This window comes from Pagrus major, chromosome 8, assembly GCF_040436345.1.
Source record: "Pagrus major chromosome 8, Pma_NU_1.0".
In the NCBI taxonomy this organism is placed as follows: Eukaryota; Metazoa; Chordata; class Actinopteri; order Spariformes; family Sparidae; genus Pagrus; species Pagrus major.
This window is the reverse complement of record NC_133222.1, coordinates 4,605,991-4,633,320: the sequence shown is the minus strand read 5'-3', so window position 1 is coordinate 4,633,320 and position 27,330 is coordinate 4,605,991. Positions and strand designations below refer to the sequence as shown.

The 27,330-nt window shown below is 43.3% G+C and overlaps 1 protein-coding gene across 1 annotated transcript in view; it reads right to left on the bottom strand.

Moving 5' to 3' along the window:
* b4galnt4a (beta-1,4-N-acetyl-galactosaminyl transferase 4a) overlaps window positions 1-22,190 on the bottom strand; it is a 135,003-nt gene extending 112,813 nt beyond the window's left edge. Inside the window, exon 1 of the mRNA XM_073472674.1 lies at window positions 22,049-22,190. Coding sequence (XP_073328775.1) covers window positions 22,049-22,190 — 142 coding nt within the window. The remainder of the gene's footprint in view (window positions 1-22,048) is intronic.
* Window positions 22,191-27,330: the final 5,140 nt, after the last annotated feature.

The window sequence follows — 27,330 nt, the reverse complement described above, 5'->3', positions numbered from 1 at the left end:
TATGGAAGTCTTGCCTTTCGCAGTATTTACATAGTAAAGACGTGGCAATCTCACTTTCTACAGTAATGTGGACTTTAATATAGAGAAACATTCTCTGCTTGCGCTGTCATAGCCTCTGTTCCCGCTGAATCATTAACCTACATCGGGCTCCACATTAAACATCAGCTGGTCGATTTGTCACCCTGGACCCCCTGCTGTGTCCGAGTCAATAAGGCGGCGTGCTAATAAATGCATACTGGGACAGTCCTCATGGCAGAAATATCGACTGGTCAGTGTTTGTCTACAATGCAGCATGATTATCCAGAGAGAGAGAAGCAGCTAGTAACTCACATCTGACTGGACAATTTTCATTTTATGCAACAGAACAACGGAGATCAGCTTTTCTTTTTCAGGTTTTACAGTTTCTCTTTCAATGACCTTTTAATTTATGCATGTTATGACTTTTATCAAATCACATTTGGGCTCAAAATGTCACATCTTCAGCAAGAAAAGAAAAGAAAAGCATGGGCGAGGAAAAAGCCATAAAAATGATGTGGTTATCTCATCATGCCGCCTGTTGTCCTCTTTCATTACATCATCTGAGTTTTCCTTTTCCTCTGGCCATGATGCTTTTCTGTGCCACCCAATGTGAGAGGGGGTGGGCTGGGGTGGCGGCGAGGGGGCCACAGAGGGCAAACCCAGCGGGGAAATCAGAGCTCTCTCTCTTTGTGTGATTCAATATCACGCTTGTGTACCCATGAATGGATGCCAAGACATTGAGTTCAGAGCCAAAGAACGAGCCGTGGAACGCATAAGTCTTTAGCGAAGACCAACCCGTTTGGGCAAAGCTGCACACACACACAGTTTATGCACTCATGGAGGGAAATAAAAAAAGGGAATTATGAGGTAAAGTCGCTGACAAACAATTATGTTGTGGGACAGAATTCCAGTAAGAACCAGCCTGACTTTTAGAAATAATTAAATGGCAGTCGGAGTGTAAACAAAACCCTCATGTGAAGCGTTGTGGCAGGTGCATTAAGAATTAAGAGCCCTGCCTGTGCCGGTGACACCGTTTTTTAAAAAAAGCTTTTTCCATTCAGAAAGTTGAAGACCTTGAAGTCACTTTAAAAAACTCCAAGAAGCGCAGATAAGGGACCTGCAATTGCCAGAACATCACCTGAAGAAAAAAACAGTTTTTAAACCTGCAGTTTATTCTGCATTCAGAGCAGCCTGCGGTACTAAACCTCTAACCCTTCTGCTCACACTCACTGACAGTCCACACGTCAGTGCACATATCCCTCTGAGCTGCTGCTGCTCTCGGCTTGGCAAGCCGGTAGGAACGGAGAATTGTGAATTATGAAATTGGATTATGAGTTCGGGAATTCATTGAGCCCCATATTGTCTGTCAGATGCTCCAGAGAATATCGGAAGGGAAGAATATATTATTTGGGAAAAATGAAATAGGACAGCGAGTGAATTGACGTACTCGTATAATATACACAAGTGGGCACTTTATAGGCTCGTAAAAAAGAAAGAGAGCTTGTGCACAAACAAAAGGATATGCCCTAAGAAACAGTTGCCTAGCAGAGCTCAGAAAAGAACGTTTAAGTGAATGAACAGCAGGTATATTTATATTTGTTTTGATGGAAGAGTGTGGGGTTGTTCTGTGTCACGCTGTGCTGCCACCGTTTCCTCTTTCCTTTTTCTATGAAAGAATCCAGCAGACTCTCGGGAACTCATTGAATATGACCGCATGCTTTTAAAAAAAAAAAGGAAATTTGCTTGTGAGCGTATTGTTTTGTATGTGAACAGCAGTGGCAAAGCATAATGAGCATTCCCCTTTTTGCACGTCGTCGTCACTGATGTTCTTTGTGCCTTTGATGCTACCCGAGGAAGAAGGCGAAAAAAAACAAAAGTGTGTAGACAGGCACGGGGAAAAAAAAAATTCATAGTTGTTAAAAACACTCCTTTTAACCTGAGACACAACAACACATATCCACACGGCAGTCTAATTAATTGAATTTTTGAGTGGGCTACAAACAAGTCCTGACGTCTTTACTCCCCAGATGGCTGTAAGAGAAACGTTATTTACCGCATGATTGCGTTCATGTGCGTCCATACTGCATCTGCACAGCACTGGGGGGGGGGGCTGCATGTGTTTATCTGGCCCCCTAAGCCCTCTGACACCCCAATCAGCCGAACCCTCATTTAGTGGAATCAGAGACATTTAAAGAGGAAACGCCGAAGGGAACGCTCGGAGAGGGAACAAGCGGAGACGAGACATTTTTAAAGGGAAGCGCCAGAAGGCCTCGGAGAAAGACAGGGGAGGGAGCATGTTCAGAAAAACTGGCTGATGGCAAGTCTTTCCATTTTTAAGGACTTTTTTTATGTGTTGACTAACATACAATATGCTGCATATCAAGATTTTACTGCCCTGCTGCAGCGCAAATAATAAAACGCTGCTGTTTGGTGGGGTTTAATCTACTGGGCTTGAAAGAAAAGCAAGGTTTTAGACTCTGAATACACTTGTCAAGCTGCCAAAATAACAGCCGCTGGGGATGTACCTCAACACCTGCAGGCCTATTTTGTCGTTTGAACGTGTACTTAACTTTCAGAGACAACTGGTCAAACTCTACAGCGTGACAGGAAAATCACACAGCAGAAATCCATCACTGAGGAGGAGACGATGTCGCCGATGTCACTATACAGGCAGATGTCTTTGTAGTCTATAACGCGACGTAACCGGAGCTTTTCTATTGTGCATCTTTTCTCTTCCCGCTGTCACTTTTATCATCTGGAAATAACATACTGCTGCAGTTTGGTTGCAACAGGATATTAAAGGTTTTATAAAAGTCTCGGCGGGGAGGGGAAAGTAGAAAAGGATAAAGGACGGTGAGATTTTTTTTCTGGTGTCTGGGACAGATTGTCAAACGACTCAGGTTTAAATCCAGATTACTGCTTCACATTCTCTGGAGGTGAAATATTACATCGAGGCTGAGCGCTCGCTGTCACTCTGAAGCCTTTGTTGTCAGCTGCGGGGCAACAGTGTAGGACGGGCAGAGACCACTCCGGCTTCCCAGAGCTATTCAAGATTCAGGGAGAGTGGCAGGTTAAAAAGGTTCTAGCTCTGATTGTTAATCGTTCACAGGTGGGTCCTGGTCCGAGCCCCTTAATCGGCAATGAAACACTCTGAGCGGAAAAGACACTACCTGTGACACTTTCGCTAATGCTGACCTGCTCGATTTCCTTTCTCCATCTCAGCTCCCCGAATGATACGCTACACTGTTGCTGTCCTGCACAGAAAAGCTCTTTCTCTACGGGGTCGCTGAACGTCATTTCATTCAATGTGAGGTGACCACTGCCTGAGGTGTCGATAGAAACGTCAGTTCCCCGTAAAAAGCCGCCCAGTGTTCCTTCTAACCAGAGAGGTTCACAAATTTACAAGTTGGATTAAAGGGACGTTCATACTGATGATCGACTCCCCAATCTGTATCCTTGTTCGGCCTTTAAGCTCTCAGGCTGAAAGACATATTTCCTCGAACAGAAAGCAGCAGGGTATAGCTTAGCCATGATTAACAGTATTTAATGCACAATGTGCGAACATTTTACCTTAAAATAACAGCTCCAAAATAACTTCGATGGTACACTGACTTTGGGAAAATGGCGCTTTTTCATTCCCTGCTTGCTCTTTCACTACGGTTGAGCAGGTAAGATCTCACACAACTATGTCACACACCACCAGTTATGGATCTTCGGCTAGCTATAAGAAGAAGCTAGCTCAGTAACGACATCACGGCAGAGGCAAAGAGACCAAAGAGGAAGCTAAGAAGAGCAAAAGAGAGAGTGACTGAGAAAAAGGTCTGACAAGATTACATCTCGGATTGGTTTTTAGTCGTTGGCGAGAGCTTTGCTAAATAAAAGTTTGCGAGACAGATCTTTCTGTTGGACTAGTAAGTAATAGTAGCTTGATTGCACTTGCTAGATGTTTGGCTGTGTTGGAAAAGTTGCCAAGCTGCTAGCTTTTGATCATTGGCCAACTCGGCCCATTTCGACAGCGAGACGTTGGCAGCATGTTTTCTTTGGTTCCTGTTTGGCTTCTGACGTCATCTCCGCTGGCTCCAAATCCGTCAGCTTGTCGACAATTGCACATATACAGCTGTCCAGTGGTGTAAAAGTGAACTGAACTCCAACTGTAGATGCTTCAAGTTGTAAAAATATAACAATTCTTGCATAATAGGGCTCAAAAATAGATGATCTGAGAGCTTTAGTCATACAGATCTTTATGTTATTCTTCAGCGCCTTATGAATAGATTTTATAGCGACTCCTTTGGGAAGGCTTTGTGATTTATTTTTGGAGATGGAGCTTTCCCATGTTTTAACATTTAGGCTTATGGGCGGGACATTTAAATCTCATTGGGGAGAGGTTGCGCTCTGCTTTGACCTGAATAAACACTGAACTTGCTGAGGGCCGCAGGCTCGTCTGAGCTAACAGGATGAGGTTGCGAGGCCAGACTGAGTTAGATGCTCAGTCAAGTAAAAACAAACACATAGTGTTTGTGGGATGGTGGACAGAGCGGAGCGATGAAAGCCATTTTTAGCTTGACTTTTAAACTAATGTCTATTTTATTCATCTTCTGCGGAGAGGAGGGGTGTGAGTACAGTCTTGTGTGTGTGTGTAGGGGAAACTCTGTGTGTGTGTGTGTGTCCATAGGGATGTGGTGTCAAACTCAGCTGACTCACATGTAGCTGTGTGAGTCAACCTGCTGACAGGAAAATGCAGCGGTGGAAAGCTGATATAGGCTTCAGGTAGTTTCACTGTCATTTATATAACGGCTTGGGCACACACACACACACACACACACACACACACACACACTGCACCTATACAGATGCACACATATCTTGTGTATATGTTTCGCTTTCAGCTCACCGTAGCCAACACATTTTTTCTCGTGTGTTCAGCAGGTTTCAGGTTTTTTCCGCTCTGTCGCCACGCATCCACTACCTGTGTCTGACAACATTAACAGTGATTTTAACAGCCTGCATTCTCTGTGAAAAGCAATAAAACTGTGTGAAATGGCTTAACAGGTCTGTAGGTTTTTTAAAAAATATGCACAGTCCACATTAATCCCTTTTAAACAAATCCCTTGTGGCAAATGGAATCCGATGATATCCTTTATCCTCTATTTTTTTGCGTCTCCCGCGCAGCTCATGCACCTATTTTCCTCGCAGCTGGAACTCAGGGGGTACATCTGAATGCTTCCAGAGTCGAGTTCCCTGCAGCTTAAATAGGAGGCATGCAAGCAAATTCAGCCCACAAAATGTGTGAGCGAAAAAAAAAATGTGTGCACATGTACCCCACAGGTGCGGACTCCCACAACCCCGGAAGGAATAAGAAACTAGGCTGCAAAATAGGAAATCCCTCATAGCATATGAATGAGCACAGAATGCTTAAATTAGGGGGAACGGATGAAACTGTGTGTGTGTGTGTGTGTGTGTGTGTGTGTGTGTGCGTGTGTGCGTGTGTATGTTGGGTACTAGCAGGGATGGCATCCAAGCCAGGGGGCCAGCAGCCTGCAGCAGGGCACAAGTGCTACATTCTACAGACACATCACACACAGGCAGTATCCTCGCTGCAGCACGGACAGTTAGAGGTGGTGATGGTGGTGGAGGTGGTGGTGCGGAGAGGGGTAAGAGTGACGGAGGGAGAGAGAGAGAGCTGCCTGTCTTTGCACATTGAAATGATGGAAGGACACCACCTGCAGAAAGGCCAAACAGCTCTCCAACTCGAAACAGCCGAGTGCGAAACTCACCGTGGTGCTCAAACAAACAAAAAACAGCTCTTAATGTCCCATTGTGATAATATCAACGCTATAAACATTCATTTTTTTATTGCGCAGCACTGTCAAATGACCTTAGCCACTGTTGACTGTGTTACTGTAGAGAAATAATTAGAGAAAAAGCATGCATACTGCCACACAGTGTACACACATTTTTCAGTCTTGCTGAGAGGAAAGAGACTCATACTGAGAGAGTTCTGGTGCCAAAGAAGTCTCTGGAAATCCGAACACAAATTCTCGCGTGTGGCTGCACAGACGAAATGACTTTCATCAATACTTTCTTCTTTTTGTTGCTCATTTATGATACAAGTTGTGACAAAAATGCAAAAAGGAATATGGACAATATGTTTTTGGTTGAAAAGAAATCGGCAAAACTGGTAAAACCTGCATGTCTCTGAGCGTGTTGATTGTTATTTGCCCCTCAAACTCATCATACACCACGTATCCTTCTGTTCAGGATCCCTTTCAGAGTTATTTATTCCCTTAATCTAAATTGTATGTCTGTCCTTTCATATACTATATCTATAATTAAGTAAACTAACCTTTGGACCTAGAAGTGCTTTAATTCACTGAATTAATTGTATCTAATTTCCCACTTTCAGGATAACACTAGTCCCAAGTGATTACTTTAAGTATTGCATGCAGGGAGTGTTGGTAAATGCAGCAGGAAGCTTGTGCAGACACGAGGAAGATTTCATCAGCGAGATGGCAGTGAACAACAGATGTCACTGACAACTATTCTTGTGAGAAGACATTCATCTCTTACTATGCAAATGGTCGGAAGCCAGAATCTCAGAACAAACAAATACATCTTAGCTTGTATCTTGCATGCCATTCTTCACTTATCATCCATAATTTAGGACAGAGAAAAGAAGAAAATCATCAGGGAGCAACAGCCACCTGTTTTTCCTGATTCAAACATTCTGCATTCATCAGGTTTGTCCATAAAAATGATCCTATCAAGACAAACAGAGACATTATGAGAGACAAGACAAATTGCTTTAAGCATTTTGAATAGAAAAGTCTGTTACGGCGGTTGAATGACACATAACTCGCCCCTTCCCCCTAATAACCAATCACAGCTGAATCAGGAAACAGCATCAGCCAATCGTGTTGTTGCAATAACATTAGCGCACAGTTGAGATTCACCGCAGTTTCAACCGATTTGGTGACGCTGGAGGAAGGGGAGGATATCGCGCTAATGCACAGGATTACCATGAAAGGCGAGTTATTAAAAAATCAGACGTTGAACTCGCATTTGTAAAAGTGCTCCGTTGGGATGAGCTGTCGGAGAAGTCAATGTTGTGGCCTTCTAAGCAGTTTTTATCCAGTCATTCATTCATTCTTCCATTCAGATAGCGGCCTGGTCTTTGTTAGCCCGAAATAACGGCCCGAAGGCGTTGCCAAGATGGCTGCCGAGTGGCAAGGCTTGCCTCAAAGGACTTTGGCTGGACGTCAGAATCACGTCATCTCTAATTTTGTCAGCAATTTTAATTATGCAATACGACACTGCCTGTACAGAACAGCAGCAGGGTCATGAAGGTATCACATATGCCACTCGTCATTTTTAGGGTACAGGGAATCACACAAAATAAAATGCACCTCGCTTAACACACACATCAGAAAGCCATCTGTACAGTCAACCCTAACACAAAGAACCAAGACACTGCATACTGTGGTATTCAAGCAGGTAAACAAAGCACTGGTAAAGGTGAGGACTTCACCGTACACATTGAAAGAGCAGGTCTTTGAATCCACCGCAGCTGGTAACGGCTCCATTTGTACAGGCAGAGCTGAGGTTTAACGGCGAGGACCTTTTGTTGATTGGATGATTATGTTTTTTTATTCAGCGCACCGGCAAGTGTTGAGGGCACTCAAAGAAAAACAAATTACTCCTCTATGCATCCACGTCCCGTACGTGTGCATGTGTGTGTGTGTGTGTGTGAGAGAGAGAGAGCGAGGGAGTGTGTGCATTGCGTCCCTACGAATGTGTGGGCTGAAAGCAGATTAGTATGAGGAGGCAATATAATCAGCGTTCCTACGATTCTAAACAGAAACGAGAGAGTGTGAGATAGGGAGGAGACGACGAGATCTACTATGCATTATCACACCGCGCTGACCCTGTTTGCAGAGGAGACGAACCGCACTATCACTTCCTCCATCACTAACTCCAGCTTTTTAAGTGGGAAACACTGTTGTGAACAAAAAGTCATCTTTTTTTCCTCCATCATTCACCCTCAGGCACACACACACACACAAAGACAGAATAAAGTATATACAGGCCTATGGAGCTGCACAAAAACAGCACAATTTTAACCGCGATAGGAATCTCTTCTCAGAGGCGGAATCAATTTTAAAGAGACGCTTTTACTGCAGCTGTCACCGACGCTGAATGTGCGAGAGGTGTTGACGCTATGAACCCACGGCACGCAGTCAGCGGTACCTTTAACAAAGAAAAGACTCTGATAAGGGGCATTGTGCATTCTTGACAAGCTGCTATAACAAAGAGCATTAACTTGGCAAGCAGAGTTAACAGTTGATGTAATGGCTAATTAATTTGGCACTTTAATTCATGAAAAATAAGTGAGTTACACGGGCACGGTTGGTCGTCTCACTGATTAGGCCTGATTCTATCTAATTGAAAACAACGGAGCGGGTTTTTGAGATAGCAGCAGTTTAGACCTGTTATCGCAGAACGTAGCGGCGGAGTGGATTATTTCGAAAGACGAGTGACAGCTGACGCGTAGCGCTGCAGTGCACAGTGTGGTCCGAGGCAGGAAAAAAATGTTAAGTCACTTGCAAGTGCACAAAGATCTTAGTAAGTAACTTGAACACTGAAAAAGAGAAGCATACAATCACAGTTTGCTGATTTAACATGTTTTCTAATGTCTTGCTCTGTGACACACGTCTGTTTACGGACATGTTGGCTGCTGTAAACATGAAAACTGTGGCCTTTTACATGTGTTATGGTCTCTTTATGTATCTAAATATAACATAAGAACAGTAAGTAAACAACAAATATCTTTCCTCTTTACAAGTAAAGTAAACATATATGTGTAAATGCAAGCAGATCTATTTATCCACTTGCCAAAACCCACTTAAAATGCAGCAAATCTTGCAGTACCCTCCAGCGTTCAACAAGTCCTTGGCTGTTTTCTCTCCATTCTCTGTACTCTGAAACACGATCACATGGCCAGAAAAAGTGCTAGAAAGATGTATTATGCGGACTGGCTCATTGCCAGTCATTCTATCCTCCCCAGCAATGTAAAAACACCTCATTTCCAGCAGCAGGGCGGGTAGCAGCAGCATGTTTGACAGAGAGATAATAGAGTTGAATTGTCTTGCTTTGCTGAGGCAGGTGAATCTCCATGTCAAATGCAGCCGGATGAAAAGCTTGCATTTGTCCCACGTCTCATTTGTCGATTCCAAAAATGGATGTAAGAAAAGCAGAGGGTGGGAGAGATGTGTCATTATGTGGAAGGGGAAGAGGAGGCCGAGAAAGAAAGCAAAGAACAAAACAAAGAGGAGCGACCGAGCGGGAGGAGGGAAATGGAAGATAAGAGGTTGGAGGAGGAGGTGGAAGAAAGCGTGGTGACATTAGACGTACAATGTCCCCTCTGTCAGCCGAGCTTTTAAGAATGTCTTCTCTGTGCCATCATGTAAACGAAGCCGTGTAGCGATGTGCACTCAAGACGTCAACAACAGCTACAGGTAGTGCACATGCTAGGTTTTTTTTTGTCCTTCTGCTTTACAGCTAATGTCAGGTAATTAGCTTTTAGTGTCATTGTCAATTTTTGTGTTGCTGATGTTGATCTTGTGTGATGGAGCGCACAAACGTTTTCTCTTTATTCCCCATCTCATCTTCACCCAACTTTTGCTTACTCCCTGCTTACAGGAGGCCGGAGTATACTTTTATTTAAGTTGACACGGGACTGTTGCCACTGTTTCCGGCTCTTTATGTGTGTTGTTAGCATTGCTGTTGTTGCAGCACACCAAGAGCTGCAGACTGAACAATACAGCAAGTCAACCAGACAGCCAGTTGGCCAACCAGACACTCTGAAAAACCAACAGCCTTGCCAAATACCAGTTTTCCCTTTCATTTAGAGATTCCAGTGGCTGAACTTGCATGTCCACCGACCCAACACTCACCCTTTATGTATGTGACTGCTGTCTTTGTTGCGTGGCCTGGCTCAGGTTACACTCTTTGTGAAACGTGAACAAAGGTTTACAGAGAATGAATGTCTATTATCTAGTTTGACAGTCAGTCATAAGTGAAAAAGAAAACAAATAAATACATCTAGGAATAAACGAGAGACCGTCTTGCGATGGGATCACACCAGCTGCGACGCCCGTCAACATGTTGACGTTGCAACTCAACTTCTCAGCAGTGAATGCTACATTATTGCATAAATACTCAGTACTCATGGGTCAGTCTGCACCCATCTTTTTCGGGACTAAAACTACTTTAAAGTTGCCTGCGTATTTCCCCCGTCACCCAACAGATATGCAAATGACAGATCTAAGATCACCGACATCAATTAACTTTTGATGCAAAAACTCTGTTAAGTTGCACACAGCTGTAAAGGGTGCTCCTAGGAAATAGTAGGGTCTGGTTTTGGGGCTAATAAATAACGTGCTATCATTTCAGTGCATAGACTCACGTATCCAGGGTTTTAGGCAGTATCGTAGGCATTTCCAACACTGTTATCAGAAGAACCCTATGAAAAAGTGTGCAGAGGCAGTTTGGTATACTAAAAAAGAAAGCAATGCAAAATGTTTACTTTTTTCGCCCAGGTGGGAGGAATCTGTAGCACTGACCCTGCCGGCAGCCATCGTCATGTTAGATGGGGAATTCTGCCTCATACTCTGTACAACAGACAAGCCAAGAGGCAGAGATAGGGGGCAGAGATTTAAGAGTGGTGATCCGATGGGAGAGATATGAGGCGAGCCCAAACCCAACCAGGTAATTGGTAGGGACTGAGCCTGAAGGTGAGAGAAATGTTCTCTCCAGGACATCCTGGAGAAAACTGAAGAGTGGGCAGTTAAAGATTCACTCACTGCTTATGCTGTAGTTCCCAAAAAGCATATTTCATGGCATGTTTTTTAACACTTTAAATTCAAAAGTCTTCAATTTGGAACATGGGAGGAAACTCTGTGATTTGGAGACATTATAAAATGTTCAGGGAGGATATCTTTAGTGAGGACAACCCTCTGATCCCGGTGCTTAAAATGCGTTTGGCATTTCTAAAAGCATTACTGCTAATGGTTTTTCCAAACACACGTTCATAATTTAAATGTCTTTTTTTTTTCTTGCATTTTAAGAAACCATTGGTCTCTACTCATTACAACAAATCAGCTTGCAGAGACACATAATCCATTACAGGGAGCAACATGACTTTATTATAATCAAAGGCTAAACACAATTAAGATGGAGATGCAGCTATAAGCAGTGCACCATGATAATGTAACCTTTACCCAAATGTAAAAGCAGATATGATGCTCGCTGCCATGAATACGAATTTCATCAAAGTTCACAGCTACTTGTTGAATTCACTTATTCTTTTTCATGTCGTAGAGATTTTAGCAAAACCAGACACGCAGAAAATAACATTGAAAAATCTTGTGGTGTGCTGAAGAAAATGAACGGGTGAGAGTATGAAAAACATTTACACCATCAGCCACTTGTTTTGTTTACTCAGATCAGCCTGTGACTGAACTTTCTGTGACAGCTTGCTTTATAACCTTCTTTTCTTGCCTGCAACTTTCTCCCCACAAATAAAAACTAAGCTTTAAAAGATGAAAAGTTGACAGTAAGAGAAGCAGAAAAAAAACAAGCTTATCTGGCAACATAAAACTCAATAACCACTCTTACTGATCAAAAAACAACCGGCATGATTTTCTATCAGCTACATTCGTGTGATTGAGACTAGGACAAGAGGGATAAACAAGAACTTAAGTATGGAACATTGAATGCTAAAAGAGGGTATTTAATTACAGAGAATTATAGAGGCGTAAAATTAATGAAGAGATGTTGAAATTCAGTGCACGTTGGCGGGGCTCCTCTCAAAGCAAAGTATGCACAGTTGTACAAACACAAACACAGCTCCAGAGTACACTGGAACCTTTCCTCTTCTATTGAATATCTTTCCTCATGACTGGCCACAATAGAAAAAAGGGAACAGTGTTTGACAGGCCACGGAGAGCGACGCCGCGCTCCTTCACAAAGCGGCTCACATGGTAATCAAGCTGGCGAGCAGGCCTTTGAGACGCAAAAACAAAAGGATGACAAAGTGCAGCCCTTGTCCTCTATCTTTCTCCTGCTCTCTGCTCCCGCCTCCTCTGAATACTCCTACGCTTCGTGCAGAAAAAAAAAAAATAAGATGGAGAAGGAGACAGATATAAAAGATATCTTGGATGATAGGTGAGGTTGAATAACAAAAAAAAAAAAAATGTGATGATTCAAGAGAAAAGAAAACAAGTCGAGATGGGAGACATTCAGCTCAACTAAACAAAATGCAAAAATGTTTCGCGTTGGGTTGCTGTCAGCAGGGGGGAACTTCAGACCTGCTGTGGAGCAGTGGGGGACCTTATCACCACCACAATCACATTTCTATCCTCTCAGATATGTAGCCAGATGTAACGCACAGGATTTAGTTTCCTCTAAATGGCAGCCGCTCATGTTAGCGAAAGCCCTTAAATGTCAAAAAAACAAGATTTCTCTCCCTCGTTGCTCAACTTCACCCGGCGAACCTTTCATAAATGGAGATGAAATTCCTTCCCCACCTTCAGATCTGGTTCCACAAACGTGTAAATATTCATAAGCGAGCAGTGAAGGGTGAAAGGGAATACGAGGGAAAACTACGGCACACAGGGACAGACACGTTACGGTCAATTTATTCTTTTATATCGAGTGTATCCATTTTTATGACTTTTCAACAGAGCTGTTCAAAAAGATCCAACAAAAGCCGATTTACAGTGCAACCAACACGCCTGCCTCCGAAAGAAGGCACCCTCTTCTGTCTCTGAGGTTTATCTGTCCCCCTCCTCTGATCCTTCTTCTGTCTTTGTTGCGAGCCACGAAAGAGAGGTGACCTTTTCCATTAACCACAGCTACAGAAAGCTCATTCTGAGCAGCGACGGTAGGGAGGGGGGGGGAGAGCGCACAGACACACAACTCTTTGATGATTGATCGAAATCCTGCAAGGTCTGGATCACTTACAGTAAGGCAACACCAGAGCTGATACAGCCCGGCGCTGCATAGAAACCCCTATGAAAGAAAATCCTTCTGCAGAGGTGGGGTGGTGGGGGTGGAGATGTGGGGGGTTAAGAGCGGAACCGAGCCACAGCGCAGGGAAACTGACAAATCCCATCATGACAAGGATCATGATCGTCTGCAGTCGATACTCCCACCTGACATCTGTCTCTCTGGCGCTCCCTCCTTCTCTCGCTCGCTCTCTGGCTTTTTTCTCATTTTCGTAAAAAAACTCAACACCAACTCACTCTCTGCTCTCTTATTCACACCCTCCCCATCTCCCAGCAGTGTCCTAGTAAATTGTCCAAATTGTGTGGGTTTTTATGAGTCGCCACTGAGGAAATTTGGTCCGTAATTAAATCTTGATGGCATTGTTTAACAGCGTGATTGCTGCATTATTAGACACCCCTGCCATATAAGAATCGCTACACCTGAATGGCTTTTTCACAGTGAACCTCATCTGATGTTTAATCCACTACAACTCGGAGCTGCGGCTCCATGTACAAACAGATTACACTGTGGAGGGTATTAGAAGTCACAGCCACATCCTCCCCTGATGCATCCTGCTGCATGTCCCACCTGTTGCGTGAGAAGGGTGTCCTTCTTCTGCCCCGTCCCCCTCCTCCCCGAATGCTTGTCCCCCCCAATTGCATTGAGCGTGCCAGCGGGCAGACAGTGCCATCATTCAGCTGCTTCCTCTTCTGCTCAGCTAAACACTGGGGCTAAAGTGCAGACGGCAGCGGGAATCGGGGAGGAGCGCACTCACAGACACATGCAATGACACACTTTTGGGAAAAACAAACCACATCACACGTACACATTTGCCTCTATTTTACACTAAATCTCTCTGTTTCACACGCTGACGCGCTCTCTCTCTCACACATACACAAATCTCCTGCGGCAAAGCCGTGGCAGTGTGCCAGAGCTCTCATCTGCATGGGGCAGAGCTGGTACCTTGATGGCGGCTTGTTAGGCAGGCCAACACAAATTTCATTAACCCCAAGGTTAACACACTCTGGACTGGTGTTTTTCCTACGCGTCGCTCACCTTCCAATCCAGCCCCCTTTCATCCGTCAATCCTGCGTCCGCATCTGTTAATCTTACATGCAACGCTTAAAGCGATGCGAAATGCACGGAGGGTATGTGAATTTAACACATCCTGCTGAGTGGGAAATATTTTAGGGGCTGTTATAAATTCTGTTGCATTTGCTTTAGCTTTGGCAAGAAAACAGAGAATGCTAAATTACCAAAGGGAGGACAAGAGTGTAGCATGAACAGGCTTTCACAAATGCACACGGACGTGAGAGTGAGCAAATCCACTCATATGACAACATGTGTGCAAATTTCTGGATTCTAAGATGCATCGCAATGTCGACGTGGAAGATTCTGAATCAGAGCTTTGAGAGAAGATGATCGAGAGTCTGCAGCCAACACAAATTTGTAGCCTGCTAATGTTGAATGTTGATTTTCTGGCGTCGGCTGGACACTAGGCTAACATTACTTTTGAATGTTTGGAGATCGGTCTGAAAGAGGCAAAGACCAACAAGCAACAGACGAGAAACTGGGTCAGTTTTGAAAAGCACATGTTGCCACGTTTCAGAATCTTGTGTTGAATCTGCCTCTCAACAATTACAAACCACGTTAGCCGTTTTCACCCTGAGCTAACGTCTGCAACCATAAAGAATATGGCGAGCCCAGATAATAAGCCAGGAGGCACCGTTAGCGTCCGACTCTGAGGGAGGCGTGTGCAGCCAAGTCATGTTTATGATGTTTGCCACATTCATGAAGTGACATGTCTTATGTGAAAACAACATTTTTGTAGATTACAGCACACTTGTAATGCACTGCAGATGGGTTTGTGTATATAAAGTATTTATATAACAGAAAAGATGCAGCTTTTTTATATTGTAGCCATGTACAGTTGTGCGGATAATCGAAGGTGTGATACATCGAGCTGCAGCAAGATGCATCACGTATCTTTGTGCATTCAAATTGTTGACAGGTGAATCGTAATTGAATCTAATCATGAGGCCAGTAGAGATCTACACCTCCACAACATGTGCAATGATAATATAAGCACGTACATGTGCACGTAAGAAGAGCGTGAGGTATTATTTCTCCCCTCTTAATCCCTGTGTTGTCTCCACCTCCACCAGGCGGAGGAGGCAGTGTGAGTTGTTATGGGGCCATCGTTCATCCTCACTGTGGGTATTACCCCGAGAGAGATTTACTGGGTTGGTCAGATAAGCTGAGGGGCAGATTCATGGTTGAACTTCAGACAGTCCCCATCCCAGCTCCCCAGACACAAGCTGACAATGGACTGACTGCCGTGTGTTTTTATGACAGGGCCCTTTGAATAAAATACCTCCACGATACAGCTGCTTCAGCTGAAATAACTGCTTTAATATGTTATGCAATTTCTCTATATTGGTTAATTTATAGCAAATAATCTCTCGAGGATAGTGACACAGATTTAAAGATTCCAATTTCGATTTTATGATCAAAGCACTAAGAAAGAAAAAAAACAGCTTTCACCTGGAAATCGAATTACGTGCTTGTACGGCATCAGAACTATTTCTGCTAAACCAGCCAAACAGTGTGACTCTAAAGAATATAAATCACCACATTAGTACAGCGACAATTTCCTAATTCACTCCTTTCACAATTTCTCCAGATGAAAGGTCTTTTTTTATCCTATTTTTATCTGATTAACGGAGCTCCTCCACAGCGACACCAAGGCCCCAAACTTTCCTAAATGGAGGCAATCTATTGAAAGCCACACCGCCCAGCTGGGTTCACACGTGTCCCCGCTTTTAACATGCCCAAACCACTTTGTTGATGCAGACCTGCAGACTGCACCCACGCTGGGCTCGGTGTTCCTATAAAAGCTGCTCTGTCGGAAACATACCTAAGATATACAACATGACTGCCTCGGAAATTGCTTTTTACTAAGCGCGCAGGTTGTTTATGTCTTTTTTGTTCCGACCTTCCCTCTTCCATTAACAACTGTTCCGTTTCATCAAAGGTGCAAGTGTGCGCCGTGCAGCTGCATTATTCAAAAATCTGAAAAGGTAATTGACAATATTCATTGCGGCATGAATAAATAATGACATGAAAAGGGTGCTGTGTGTGATTTTAAGCACTTACGCACACACAGAGGTGGCGTCTGTTACCGTTTTGCCGGCAGAGTGGTTCTGGCCGAGGTAAAGCTGACCGACCGTGAGAACCACCAGAGCTAAAATTAGGGGAAGTGACATCGGAGGGCATGGTTACCATGACAGCGAGCCAGCCTGAGGGTGTTGCTGCTGAGATGCAACAACAAGCCGAATCCAACTTCATACTGAACTGCAACTACATCCAAGTGTTTGAATGTGAATGTCTTAGAGTCCATTTCTCTCCAGGGATATGAACGCAGCACAACGACACTGCATCCACAAGTTGTGTCTATTTTATCGAGTGGTGGAATGTAACTAAGTACATTTACTCAAGTACTGTATTTAAGTACAATTTGGAGGTACTTGTACTGTAATACTTCTATTCCGCTGCATTATGGAGGCAAATATTGTACATTTTACTACACTAGATTTATTTGACAACATTTTTTTACTAGTTGCTGTGAAGATTCATTTTATTAATGGTGCAGTATGTAAGAATAAGGCTCCTGTTCAATTTACACAAAAAGGGGAAACATACTGTATTGCCACGGTAACCGCTAACTGCTGCTAACTGTAGCTGCAGTTAGCCAGTGAGCTCCGTTAACCATGCAGCTACGCAGTCGTATGAGCTGACTCTGCCCAGAGAGGGAGCTCAGACACAACAAGGGGGATAGTTGGTGTTGTTTATTGTGGACCAAAACCTTTTGAGGTACAGTGTGGCCAGAGGCTAGCTAGTTGGCATGCTAACTTCAATAGATACCCTGGAGCAGGATACATAGACGTGAGAAATAATGTTAAAACTGTTATTTCTTCACATTCTGTTGATTTTGGAATGATTCAAACTAAATTTCTTACATACTGCACCTTGAATACACAATATAAATCAACTGATAAAACATGTATTATAATACATTAAGCTACTAAATTACTCTTGACCAGCTGCAGCATTAATAACGCTTCCACATTAATGCATCACTAATTATAATCCAGTAACATCTGCACTGTATATCTTCCTGAACTGGGCCATTCTGCATGAGTACTTTTGGTACTTTAGATATATTTCAATGCTAATACCTATCTGCAGCTTTTTTATTTCTAACTAGATTGCCCATATTGGGCTATCAAAGGTATGTCGATATGCTTAGGGTAAATTATATTTATTAAAATCACTGTGAAATCTAGTGCTTGATAACCAAATTTGAGGGATCACTGCAAAACAATGTGTATATCGGCTGATATATCGATATCAGACATTTTAATTCTACACTGTGGTATTCCTGCTTCTACCTAATGAAAATATTTGAATACTTCCTCCACACCTGTTTTCATTTCTAGTCTTTCAGTGGATATTCATTGCATTACACGCACTGAAGCTTCCTCAAAACCGACGGTCTCGATAAAATAAGCTGGGCATCATCCCACCAGCATGTTCCTCTCCCATATGTTGTCTCCATGGGCAACCAAGCAGCCAATCTGTCGATGCCCCAGAGACTTCCCCTCTTCGACTTCCTCCTTATCCCTCAAGAGCGGCGATGATATGGAAGTGTGTGTGTGTGTGTGTTTAATATGTGCTATTCTACAACATATTTGTGTGGGGGCGGCTGAGTGTATGCATATGTGCGTGCCTCCACATGTGTAATCATAGCTAATCAATAGAGGCCTGTATGCAGCAGCCAGCCTCCTCCTCCTCCTCCTCCTCCTTCTCCTCAGTGGACCTGTTGATGCTGGAAAACAGGGGGGCTGTTGTACAACTGGGTGGCCGCATAGATGTGGCACTCATCTAATATGCACCGCGGCACTGCCTGCCAACACACTTTCTCATTGAAATTCTGATTAAATAAGGCCAGTCTGGCCAGTGTGCAATCTGAAAACTATTTAATTATACCTTTTTGGCCTTCCCCATCATCACATTTACAACAGCTACCGAAAGGCTTTTAAGAAAATACGGATGAATGCAGGAAGAAACACCCACACATTCACAAAAGTTAGTTGCTATTGCTCACTGTGCTGTAATTATATTCCTTTTGACTGGCCTTTTGTTAAGGGAGCATGCAGATATGTAAATGATACATTCATAAACAAAGCAAATCAAGATTGTTCTGTGCTTTGTACATTTCCCTGATGTGACTTGTGTGACATCTTCTCAGGCAGAGATGTTTCACAGGGAAGGAAGTAACTCCAACCCTTTTTGGAAAAAAAATTGTTAACACAGTCAAGTTCACTTCTCACTTCTCGAGTGACTGTTCACGAGTGTCATCGTCTGCCTGATATTGGATCCTTCCCTCCTGTCTCCCTCTCTACTTTCTGTGGAATCACAAAAAAGGTGAGCGTGCTGCCCATCACCGTACTGTCACCAGTCCATCACGCAGCTCTCTCCTGCGCTGAATAATTTAGTGGCAGGAAATCCATTTCCAACACAGCTGTGGCTGACTTAGTGCTCTGAATGATGACAATTCTGTATCAACACGACCTGATGACACTTGTGTTTAATTGATCACTTTACCCACCGACCGCAGATTGATATTACTGGCCACATGTGACTTCTGAGCAGCGTCCGTAAAACTATTCAACTAATTATGTAAACTGACGTAGATCACACAGTTTCCATTATATTGACTAGCTGAGGGATGTTCTGGCTCACTCAGACCCAGCAAAACCCTTAAATGTCACTAGTCAGGTAAAAAACACAAGCGTTGCTATTTGAAGCTCCGGCAGGGCCATCGACACCTGCGGAGAATGCTTTCCTTTCATTGCCGCGCCCAGATTCTTGTCGGCCAGATTACAGAGTTCAAACAGACTTTCCATGACTGAATTCCCATATGTTTGTGTCTGCGCACAAGGAAGGCACATACACGTTACTGCCAACTGCAAAAGGGCAATAACAGCTGGCGGATTTAATGCATCAAAAGGTAGCTATGCCCCAGTAGGAAGAGGAGGAGATGACGGCCGCCAAACTTATGTACAAAATAAAGTCTCAAAGAAATCCAGAAAGACGTTGCAAATGTTTTATAAAGTAGAAAATGTATTCGACATGTTTTTGGTGAATGTAAACATTGAAAGCATACAAAACAGTGTAGCAGCCTACACCGCCGAGCTTCAGGCCTCTGCCGCTCCCTCATTATGTTGACCCAGTCAACCAACACACGGGCACACTGAGGTGAGTAAACTGAAGTTTGAAAACACTTGACAGACTGTGTATTAAAATCATCGGCTGTAAACCGTCTCCGACACGCTTCTCAAATCATTATTCACAATTAGATCGACGCAGCCTCAGCGGGGCAATTTATGCCAAGACGTTTACACTTCTCATAAGTCTGCTGGTCACATGCCAACGGGCCGGCCGGCAAGACTTCATCTAGAGGGTGAAGAACGTGGCGCCTGCTCGAGGAGAGGATTGAGGCTGAGATGGATCTAATTTCCTCCCAAATAGGGACAGGGCGGAAAGGAAATTTGACAAATTGTCATTTCATATTCAAATAAGGGAGGACTGAGGGCCAGAAATGAAATCACATTATTTCTACCTGCCCCACCTCGCCGCTGAGAATCAATGAAGATCCTCGTGTGGAGAGAATACGGCCAGCCTGATATGAATATTTACACACTTCATGGAGCCCCAATTTTCAGTAATGGCTACATCTCACTTAGAAACCCTTGGTGCGAGAGGGGACATGTTATTCATAAGAGGTTAAGTGAGTTGACCTGCTCAGATGCCTGCTAAATGGAAGACAGTCAATTAGGCACACAGACCAGCGCGCCACAGCATAACAGCCTGCTTCCTCATCAGGCGAGTCACAAAGGCAGACTTAAAAATGAGGAACACAGCGATATATCGAAAATAGCAGCGTGCGTCGGGGCTCTGTGATTTCATGGGAATGAAAAAAGGGGATTGTCGTGCTCTCAGGCAGGGATAAATAATGCACAATGCAGTGATATTGAGTAAATCCGCTGGTATTGGAGGACCGAGAGTGACCGTTAATTAACTTTAGCGTCTGTATACGTGAGAGCAGGGTATGCAAAATGTAATGCAATGCCACAAATTTGACTTAATTAAGGCTGATAATGAACATTTCTTTGTTTACTTCTCTTGAGAGGTCTGCCACATACATCCAGTATTGAATAATACACACTTAATTAATGTTAGATTCATTGAAACAACACTGTGTTGTGAAGATACAGTCAACACTTCCTCCCATACCACAGCAAAAAGACAAAAAAAAACAAAGTAGGATCATTTTTTAAATTTTCTTTTTAACAGCCTACACACAGCGCCGCTAGAGAGGAAGTCACTGAACACACACCAACACATTTGTAATGACGCTAATACCTGATTATAGATCCTTTTGCTTACAGCTTTGATAGAAGGCTGCACAATATGGTCAACAAGTTACAGGTATGACGATTCACGATAAGTTGGAACGATCCTTTATGCATCACAATATTCACTTTCACTGACAGACAAAATACATTCAAAGCAAGATGATGTGACACAAACATGCTTTCACGTCTGGGGAACAAGACTGCAGCACTACAGTACGTCATCATGATGCTGTGCGGCCACATTTTATCAAAATGATTGTCCTTTCAATACTCCTGAACGCTGACGCCGTATCATTTTAAACACACGGTATCGAAAAATGCACCTAAGCATCGATATTTTCCACCACTTTGCTGCGTTTGTCTGCAGTTTGAGCCAAACTCAACTCACTTGGCTGCAGCCAACAGACGCAACAAACCGGAGTGGCAGCCTTCAGCCATCAGGATGAGTAAAGACTCGTCATCAGCGAAGCTAAATTCAGTCTGTCGCTGGGAAAAACCCCCACGACTGAGATCAGAGACAATGAAATGATCCCTGGCAGCGTGGCAGTGCATCGTACGTGTGTGTGTGTGTGTGTGTGTGTGTGCACTCTTCAAGGACATGATAATCATTGGGTATCACTTTACACACAGACAGCTGCAGGAGACAGAGTACACCACCATCCCATGTTATGTCTAGTAGCTGCTGATGGCACATTACACCTTTATGAGTATTCCCTCCATTAATAGTCGCTGCTCTTGCGTAACACTCAGCATCATCTGCGATCAAGCTCTGGTAATGAGAAGCATCACAGCAGCAGGTGGACGTCTTACCTTCCCCCCCTGCACTGCCCCCAAACACAACCCCTGATATTTTTTTCCAAGTGTGACTGGCAGGCCCGTGACCTCTGAGGCCACCTTCATGAACAGCCCTTTGATTATTAATGTTGAAGGCGGAGGTCTGGCATTCGACCTGGCCCGACACCGCGGTGCTCTTTGCTTAGCCCGTAGAAGGAAACTATTGTTAATTTATGAAGACACGCTGCCTCTCGGTGTAACTTGTTATATCTGATCCTGCCCATCACGCTGACCTCGGGAGGAACAATCAGCGGGGGGCAGTGGGGCAGTTGATTCGGGGACACATTCGTCATAAATCCACGCAACTGATGTTTATAAAGGGACTTTATGAGCCTGTTGTGTTTATCCTGATCTCCTATCTGACTGCTGTGATCTACTTTCCTTATATCTGTGAGTTTATAGTGGCCTTATGATGCTTTATAGTATTATTATCTCCTCTGATGTCACCTCAATATTTCTATAATACCCCTGCAGGAGCTAGCTGCACTCAGTATACTGCCTTTATAGTGATGTTACACTAGTTTATGGTATCATCTCCTCGGGTATCACTACAGTATTCATAAAGGGCTCTGTTAAATGTCATTTTAAATGTCTTTAGGGACTGTTAGTGCGTATCCATCAGGGTAAAAGACAAAAACTTCAGAGGGATGAAGAGACTATAGGCTTCCTACCTTTCCCGTAGTTGAAGTGGAGTTTGATGGTCTTGCCCTGGTTGATGTGCAGGTAGGTGAACCACACGGCGGAGGTGAGGAGGACCAGCAGCAGCAGGAGCTTGAACTGCTTCCGGATCTTCTTCACGGGGAAGCGCAGCATCCTGGCTTCATCATCCTCCGGTAGCCGCCCGGTAGATAGTCAAAACGGGTCCGGAAAAAGTGCTCGCTGCTTTGCTTCAGTTTTTTTTTTTGTTTGTTTTACTGACTGGTGCTGCTATACCTCTCCTGGTCACAGCACCGGCATGTGACCCGGCCAGCAAACAGGGGGAGCGTTAACTACAGACGGCTTAAAGCGCGTCTCGTTCCCCCGGATCCACCGCGGGGTGACGGCAGCGCCGAACTGGTCGTATCCTCAGATCTGGGTCCAAACACCTCTGTGGCGGTCATTGCTTATGAATGCAACCCGGCTTTCCCCCCTTTCCCCCTATGAATAGCGTGGCTTGTAAACAAGCTTCCCCTGCTGGAGTTTCCAGGCGGCGGCTGGACAGAGGAGGAGGAGGAGGAGGAGGAGGTGGAGGAGGGCGCAGCAGGGAAAAAGGCAGCAGATCAAAAAGCCGCTAAGTTCAGCTGAGAGTGTGACCAGAGGAACAAAATAGCAGTCCGGCGATAATCTACACAAATCCCCTGTAGCTTGAGCCTTTGCTGACACCGCGACGCTGATTATTTTATCGGCTACTCAAGGATCATCCCCCCCGGACCACGGGGCTGTGGCGCACAAAGTGCCAAAGAGCAAAGCAGAAGAAGAGATCTAGTTTCCCATGTCGGAAAAAAACAAAACAAAAAAAAAAACAGGTGAGCGGACAGAGCACCTGTGTTCCTCCCGCTACATCTGATGAGTGCAAATGAAATTAAAAGGGCCTCCGGTGAGATGTGATACAGGCTGGTGAAGAAGTGTGTGAAGAAGGTAACCTGATCGAGGAGGAGACAAGAGAGAGAGAGAGAGAGAGAAAAGGTTCAGGTGGCGAGCGACCAAAATGTCACAGCCCTGCGCGCTCCATCTATTGTTAAACACAGCTGAAACTGAGACTCTCTGGCTTCCAGATTCAGATGGAGCGCGTTTTTTATTTAAGTCCTGCCGGGAGAGGAGGGGCGATCAGCTGTCATCCTCTCACTCGGGTTGGCTTGAAGCCCCGCGACGAGTAAATATCACACCGATGTTGTAGATGAGAAACTGTGAATGCTCCATGGCGGCGTTAAAGCAGGAGAGGAGGTTTGGTAAGAAAACTGTCCGGGTGGGTTTTTTTTTTTTTTTTTTTTTTTAGGTGTCCATGTGCGTCCGGATGGTCCGTGATGATCTCAACGGGCAGGTGCAAAGATTCTCCCCGCGAAAGTAGCCCTACCTGTCCGCGAGAAAAGCACCTCACCCCGGATTGAACTAATCAGCAGCGATGTGTGGCGGATGCACTGCCGTGTGTTGTTATTCTATCAGGAGCTTTTTTCCCTTTAAAACGCCGCAATAGCATCGTCCGACCCGCTTGTCGCCGCGCGCAGGGAGCAAACCCAGCTGAGCTCCGGGGAGGAGGAACCTGCGACCAGCGCCGACGCGAGCAGGAAAAAACATGGTTTTGTTTGCTTTCTTTTTGCTACAATGAAACAACGTAAGGGTCTCCTTCCCTCTCCACTGCACAGCTCCGTACGCCCATCAATTGAGCATCTTAACGGTGCAGAGCAACCTAACCTGGGCGGGCGGGGACTGACGAGTCTCGCGTCCAATAGCAACCCCGCAGAGGGTTCAGAGGAGGCGGGACGACGAGGTTTGCTCTCACCGTTGCTTGGTACCCGTGTAATCCATCATCCAATAGCTGAACGCACATCCTGAAACTTGTTAAGGTTTTCTTATTCTTCCCCTTGAATTCAAGGCTCAGTGGTTATTTGATTAAAAAAAAAATGGAGATATTAAAGTAATGTGCTGTAAAAAATTAATAATTGAAATATCATCTCTGCAGGGCCGGAGCCAGGACGTTAGAGATACTGAGGTCATGCCCCCCAAACACCACCCCCACCACCACCCATACATCAAGACAATTTCTTTGCATTTTGACAGGAACAATATTAGATTAGGACATAATATCAGTGCCAGCTAACAGGTGAAAACTGGACTCAAATTCGGACAGAAGAAGATAAATAACAAATACGTTTTTTAGTTTTTTTTTTAATATGGCAAGTTTTTCCTCACTTGAGTCGAGGGTCTGAGGACAGAGGATGTCGTTCACTGTACAGATTGTGATTGTGATTTTAGGCTGTATAAATAAAACTGATTTGATTTGAAATATGGATGCGATATAACAGTTTTTCTTTGTCCTGGTCTCTGCTGGTGTTGGGAGTAAACGGTTAACGTTACTGTTAACGGTCACGGACGAACAAATAATGGATGATGAAACTTAAAAACAAAGGTACGAATCTGGCAAAGCTGCCGACTGACAACTGACTGACATCACACAGGCGACACTGGATCTCTGGGAAGCACCGAGGCCCCGAAAAATACACCTGCAATTGCCGCTTCTGTAAAATCTTCGAGAGTCACACTTTAAGCAATTTTACTGTTAAGAAACAATTAAAGGTTGTAAAGATTAAAGATATCAGTTGCAACTCTCTCATGACCATGAAAATAATGTTTATAAAGGAACTACGCAGTATTAATTAACCATCAATTGCAACTTTCCAATAAACAATTGCTAATAAATAGTTTATAAAGCATTTCGTTGCTTGTTAACAGGTAAATAACTGTCAAATAAAGCTTAATTAACTATAAATGTGCCGTTATTAATCATATATCATTGTTTATTTTAATGATATGATAGATATTAATGAGGTCTTGCCAAATAGATATATATATGTATATATATATAGATATATATAGATATATATATATAAAATAAAATGGATGCCTTTTACAAAACTGATCATTCTAAGATGAATTATAAGCAGTGGAAAGCTCATGTACACACCTTCATTATTACATTTGAAGAGTTATTCCACATATAAATGATTTTTAATTTGACTGAAATAACATTCCCCTTAATTGGCTTTGCACTTCCTTACAAGGCTCCTTACAAAGTAATTACACATAATGTGGCCTCCAGTTTGCTGCGTGTGTGGTGACACCCTGCAGAGACGTGCGCTTGACTGCCGCCCTCTGGTCAAAGATAAAAGAGCAATGACTTCATTAAATGAAGGCAGCAGTGTCTTTGGTGTTTCACTAAGCTGATCTTTGAAGCGAGGTTAGCTGTGTTTAAATTTTATGATATAAAATACATTCAACATACATTTCATGCCGGTTGGACTATTTGCAGAGTGCATGTTCATGTCTGCAGCAGACGATGTCCTTTCATATCAAACATTTCAACTTGTCAGAGCAGAAAAAGAAAAGCACAGGTGGAACTAATATCTTTAATGATGGTTCTGTACCATTTAATTGTCCCAGTAAGATGAGGGCTTATGATCAGGCCGGTGAGCTTGTACAGTACCTGGACCAGCTAATTTTCTGGTTCGTTCATTTTTTGGGGAGGTCCTAGTAGAATAGGTTTACATACTTTAATTTTCAAAAAACACATTATTTTTCCCTTATGGTGCATTGCTGCAGCGTCCCTTTACACACTGTGTCTTGAACGCTCCGTTTTAGCTACAGAGTGAAACATCTCGCCTCTGTTCCATCTTTGGTGAGAGTTGCACATGCGCATTACTTAACGCATGTTACATAGTGACTCCAAACCAGGTGTTTCAGGCAGTGCAGGACTCTGGGCTTTTTCACTTTGCAGACTTTTTTACATGCACAAAAAATGCGACATAACACAATAAAGGAAAGTACAAAAAGTGTAATATGACTTCTTTAACTTATTCTGGTTCATTAGACCTCAGGTTGATGTTGGGCGGAGCTATTCTGGGAATAATGATCTCATCAAACTTGATATACTAACAGGATAAAAGTTGTTTAACAAATTCATACTATAACTAAGATACAAAAAGCAGCAGGTATGTGTAAAAATTAAAAAAAAAAAAAATTAAATGCACAAAAGAACTGACAGAGGTGCTATCCACAACTACTTGTGGATGGTGGTGACACAATTACATTTAGGAAAAGATAAAAACCTTCAGCTGTCTCCTTGTTGAGGCTCTAAAGTGGCTACTAGATTCATGTCTAATGCTGCATCATTTTCTTTTACTGATTTCTATTTTACTACTTGAAAAAACATGATACAAAGATTAATATATAGTAAACAGTGTTCAAAGTCCTGATACTGACAACTACACTGTGTTCATGAGCTAAAAGAGACATTTCTTTGATTTTAAAGACATTTTGTTGAGGCAGTCATATCAATGTTTGATGTCGTCTCAAAGGGCCGACTTTAATCTCAAAATGGCAACTTTATTCTCCACATTTTGACTTTATTCAGGAAATTGTATTTCAATTTTTTTCGCAACATTTTGACTCTTTTCTTGAAGTGCATAATGACAAAAGAAAACTTCCTCCTCTCATATTTTGGCCCTAACACTCCTCCATACTTCTGTAAACTTGGGCCTCCTGCACAGTTTTGTTTTCTAGTTTCACAGTTTTCTATTTCAGGGTTTTCATTGGCCCGTTTGTGATCGGAGAGCCTTACTGGCTACAAACATGCAGATGAAAGGTTTAGATATTAATTCAAATTGTACTCAGTACTCAATTATGATTTGAAAATTAACTAAGTAATATACATGATGTAATGTACAGTTAATTAGGAGTAAATTACAGATTTGAAAACATACTTAATTACAGTCATTTGAGTAGATGTTATTAGCTACATCCAGCCCATAATATGGAAAAAGACTGCTGCACACTGTCCACTTCACTTGCAATTAAGTTTAATGACAACAATGGTTCGGTACTTAGTAGTTGTTGTCATTAAACTTAATTGTAAGTGAAGTGGACAGTGTGCGGGAGTCTTTTTCCTGATTTTGTCGGTCTTCTCCTACTCACCTGACGACCTTAAGGTGTGCAAAAGCTATACTGTAATAATATAACACTATGAAAGGACTCATTATTCATAATGAATAGTTTTATTTGGGATACTTTAATTATATTTAGCCGATAATACTTCTGTACTTCTACTTTCAGGACTTTCATTCCTATTGAAGTTTCAGATGATGGTATTTCTACTTTTAGTGAGAGGGAAAAGAAATTCAAACTTTTTGCAATATTAATGAGGTAATAATACAAACTCAAATATTTATTTTTTCCATAAAAATGAATGAATAAACAGCTG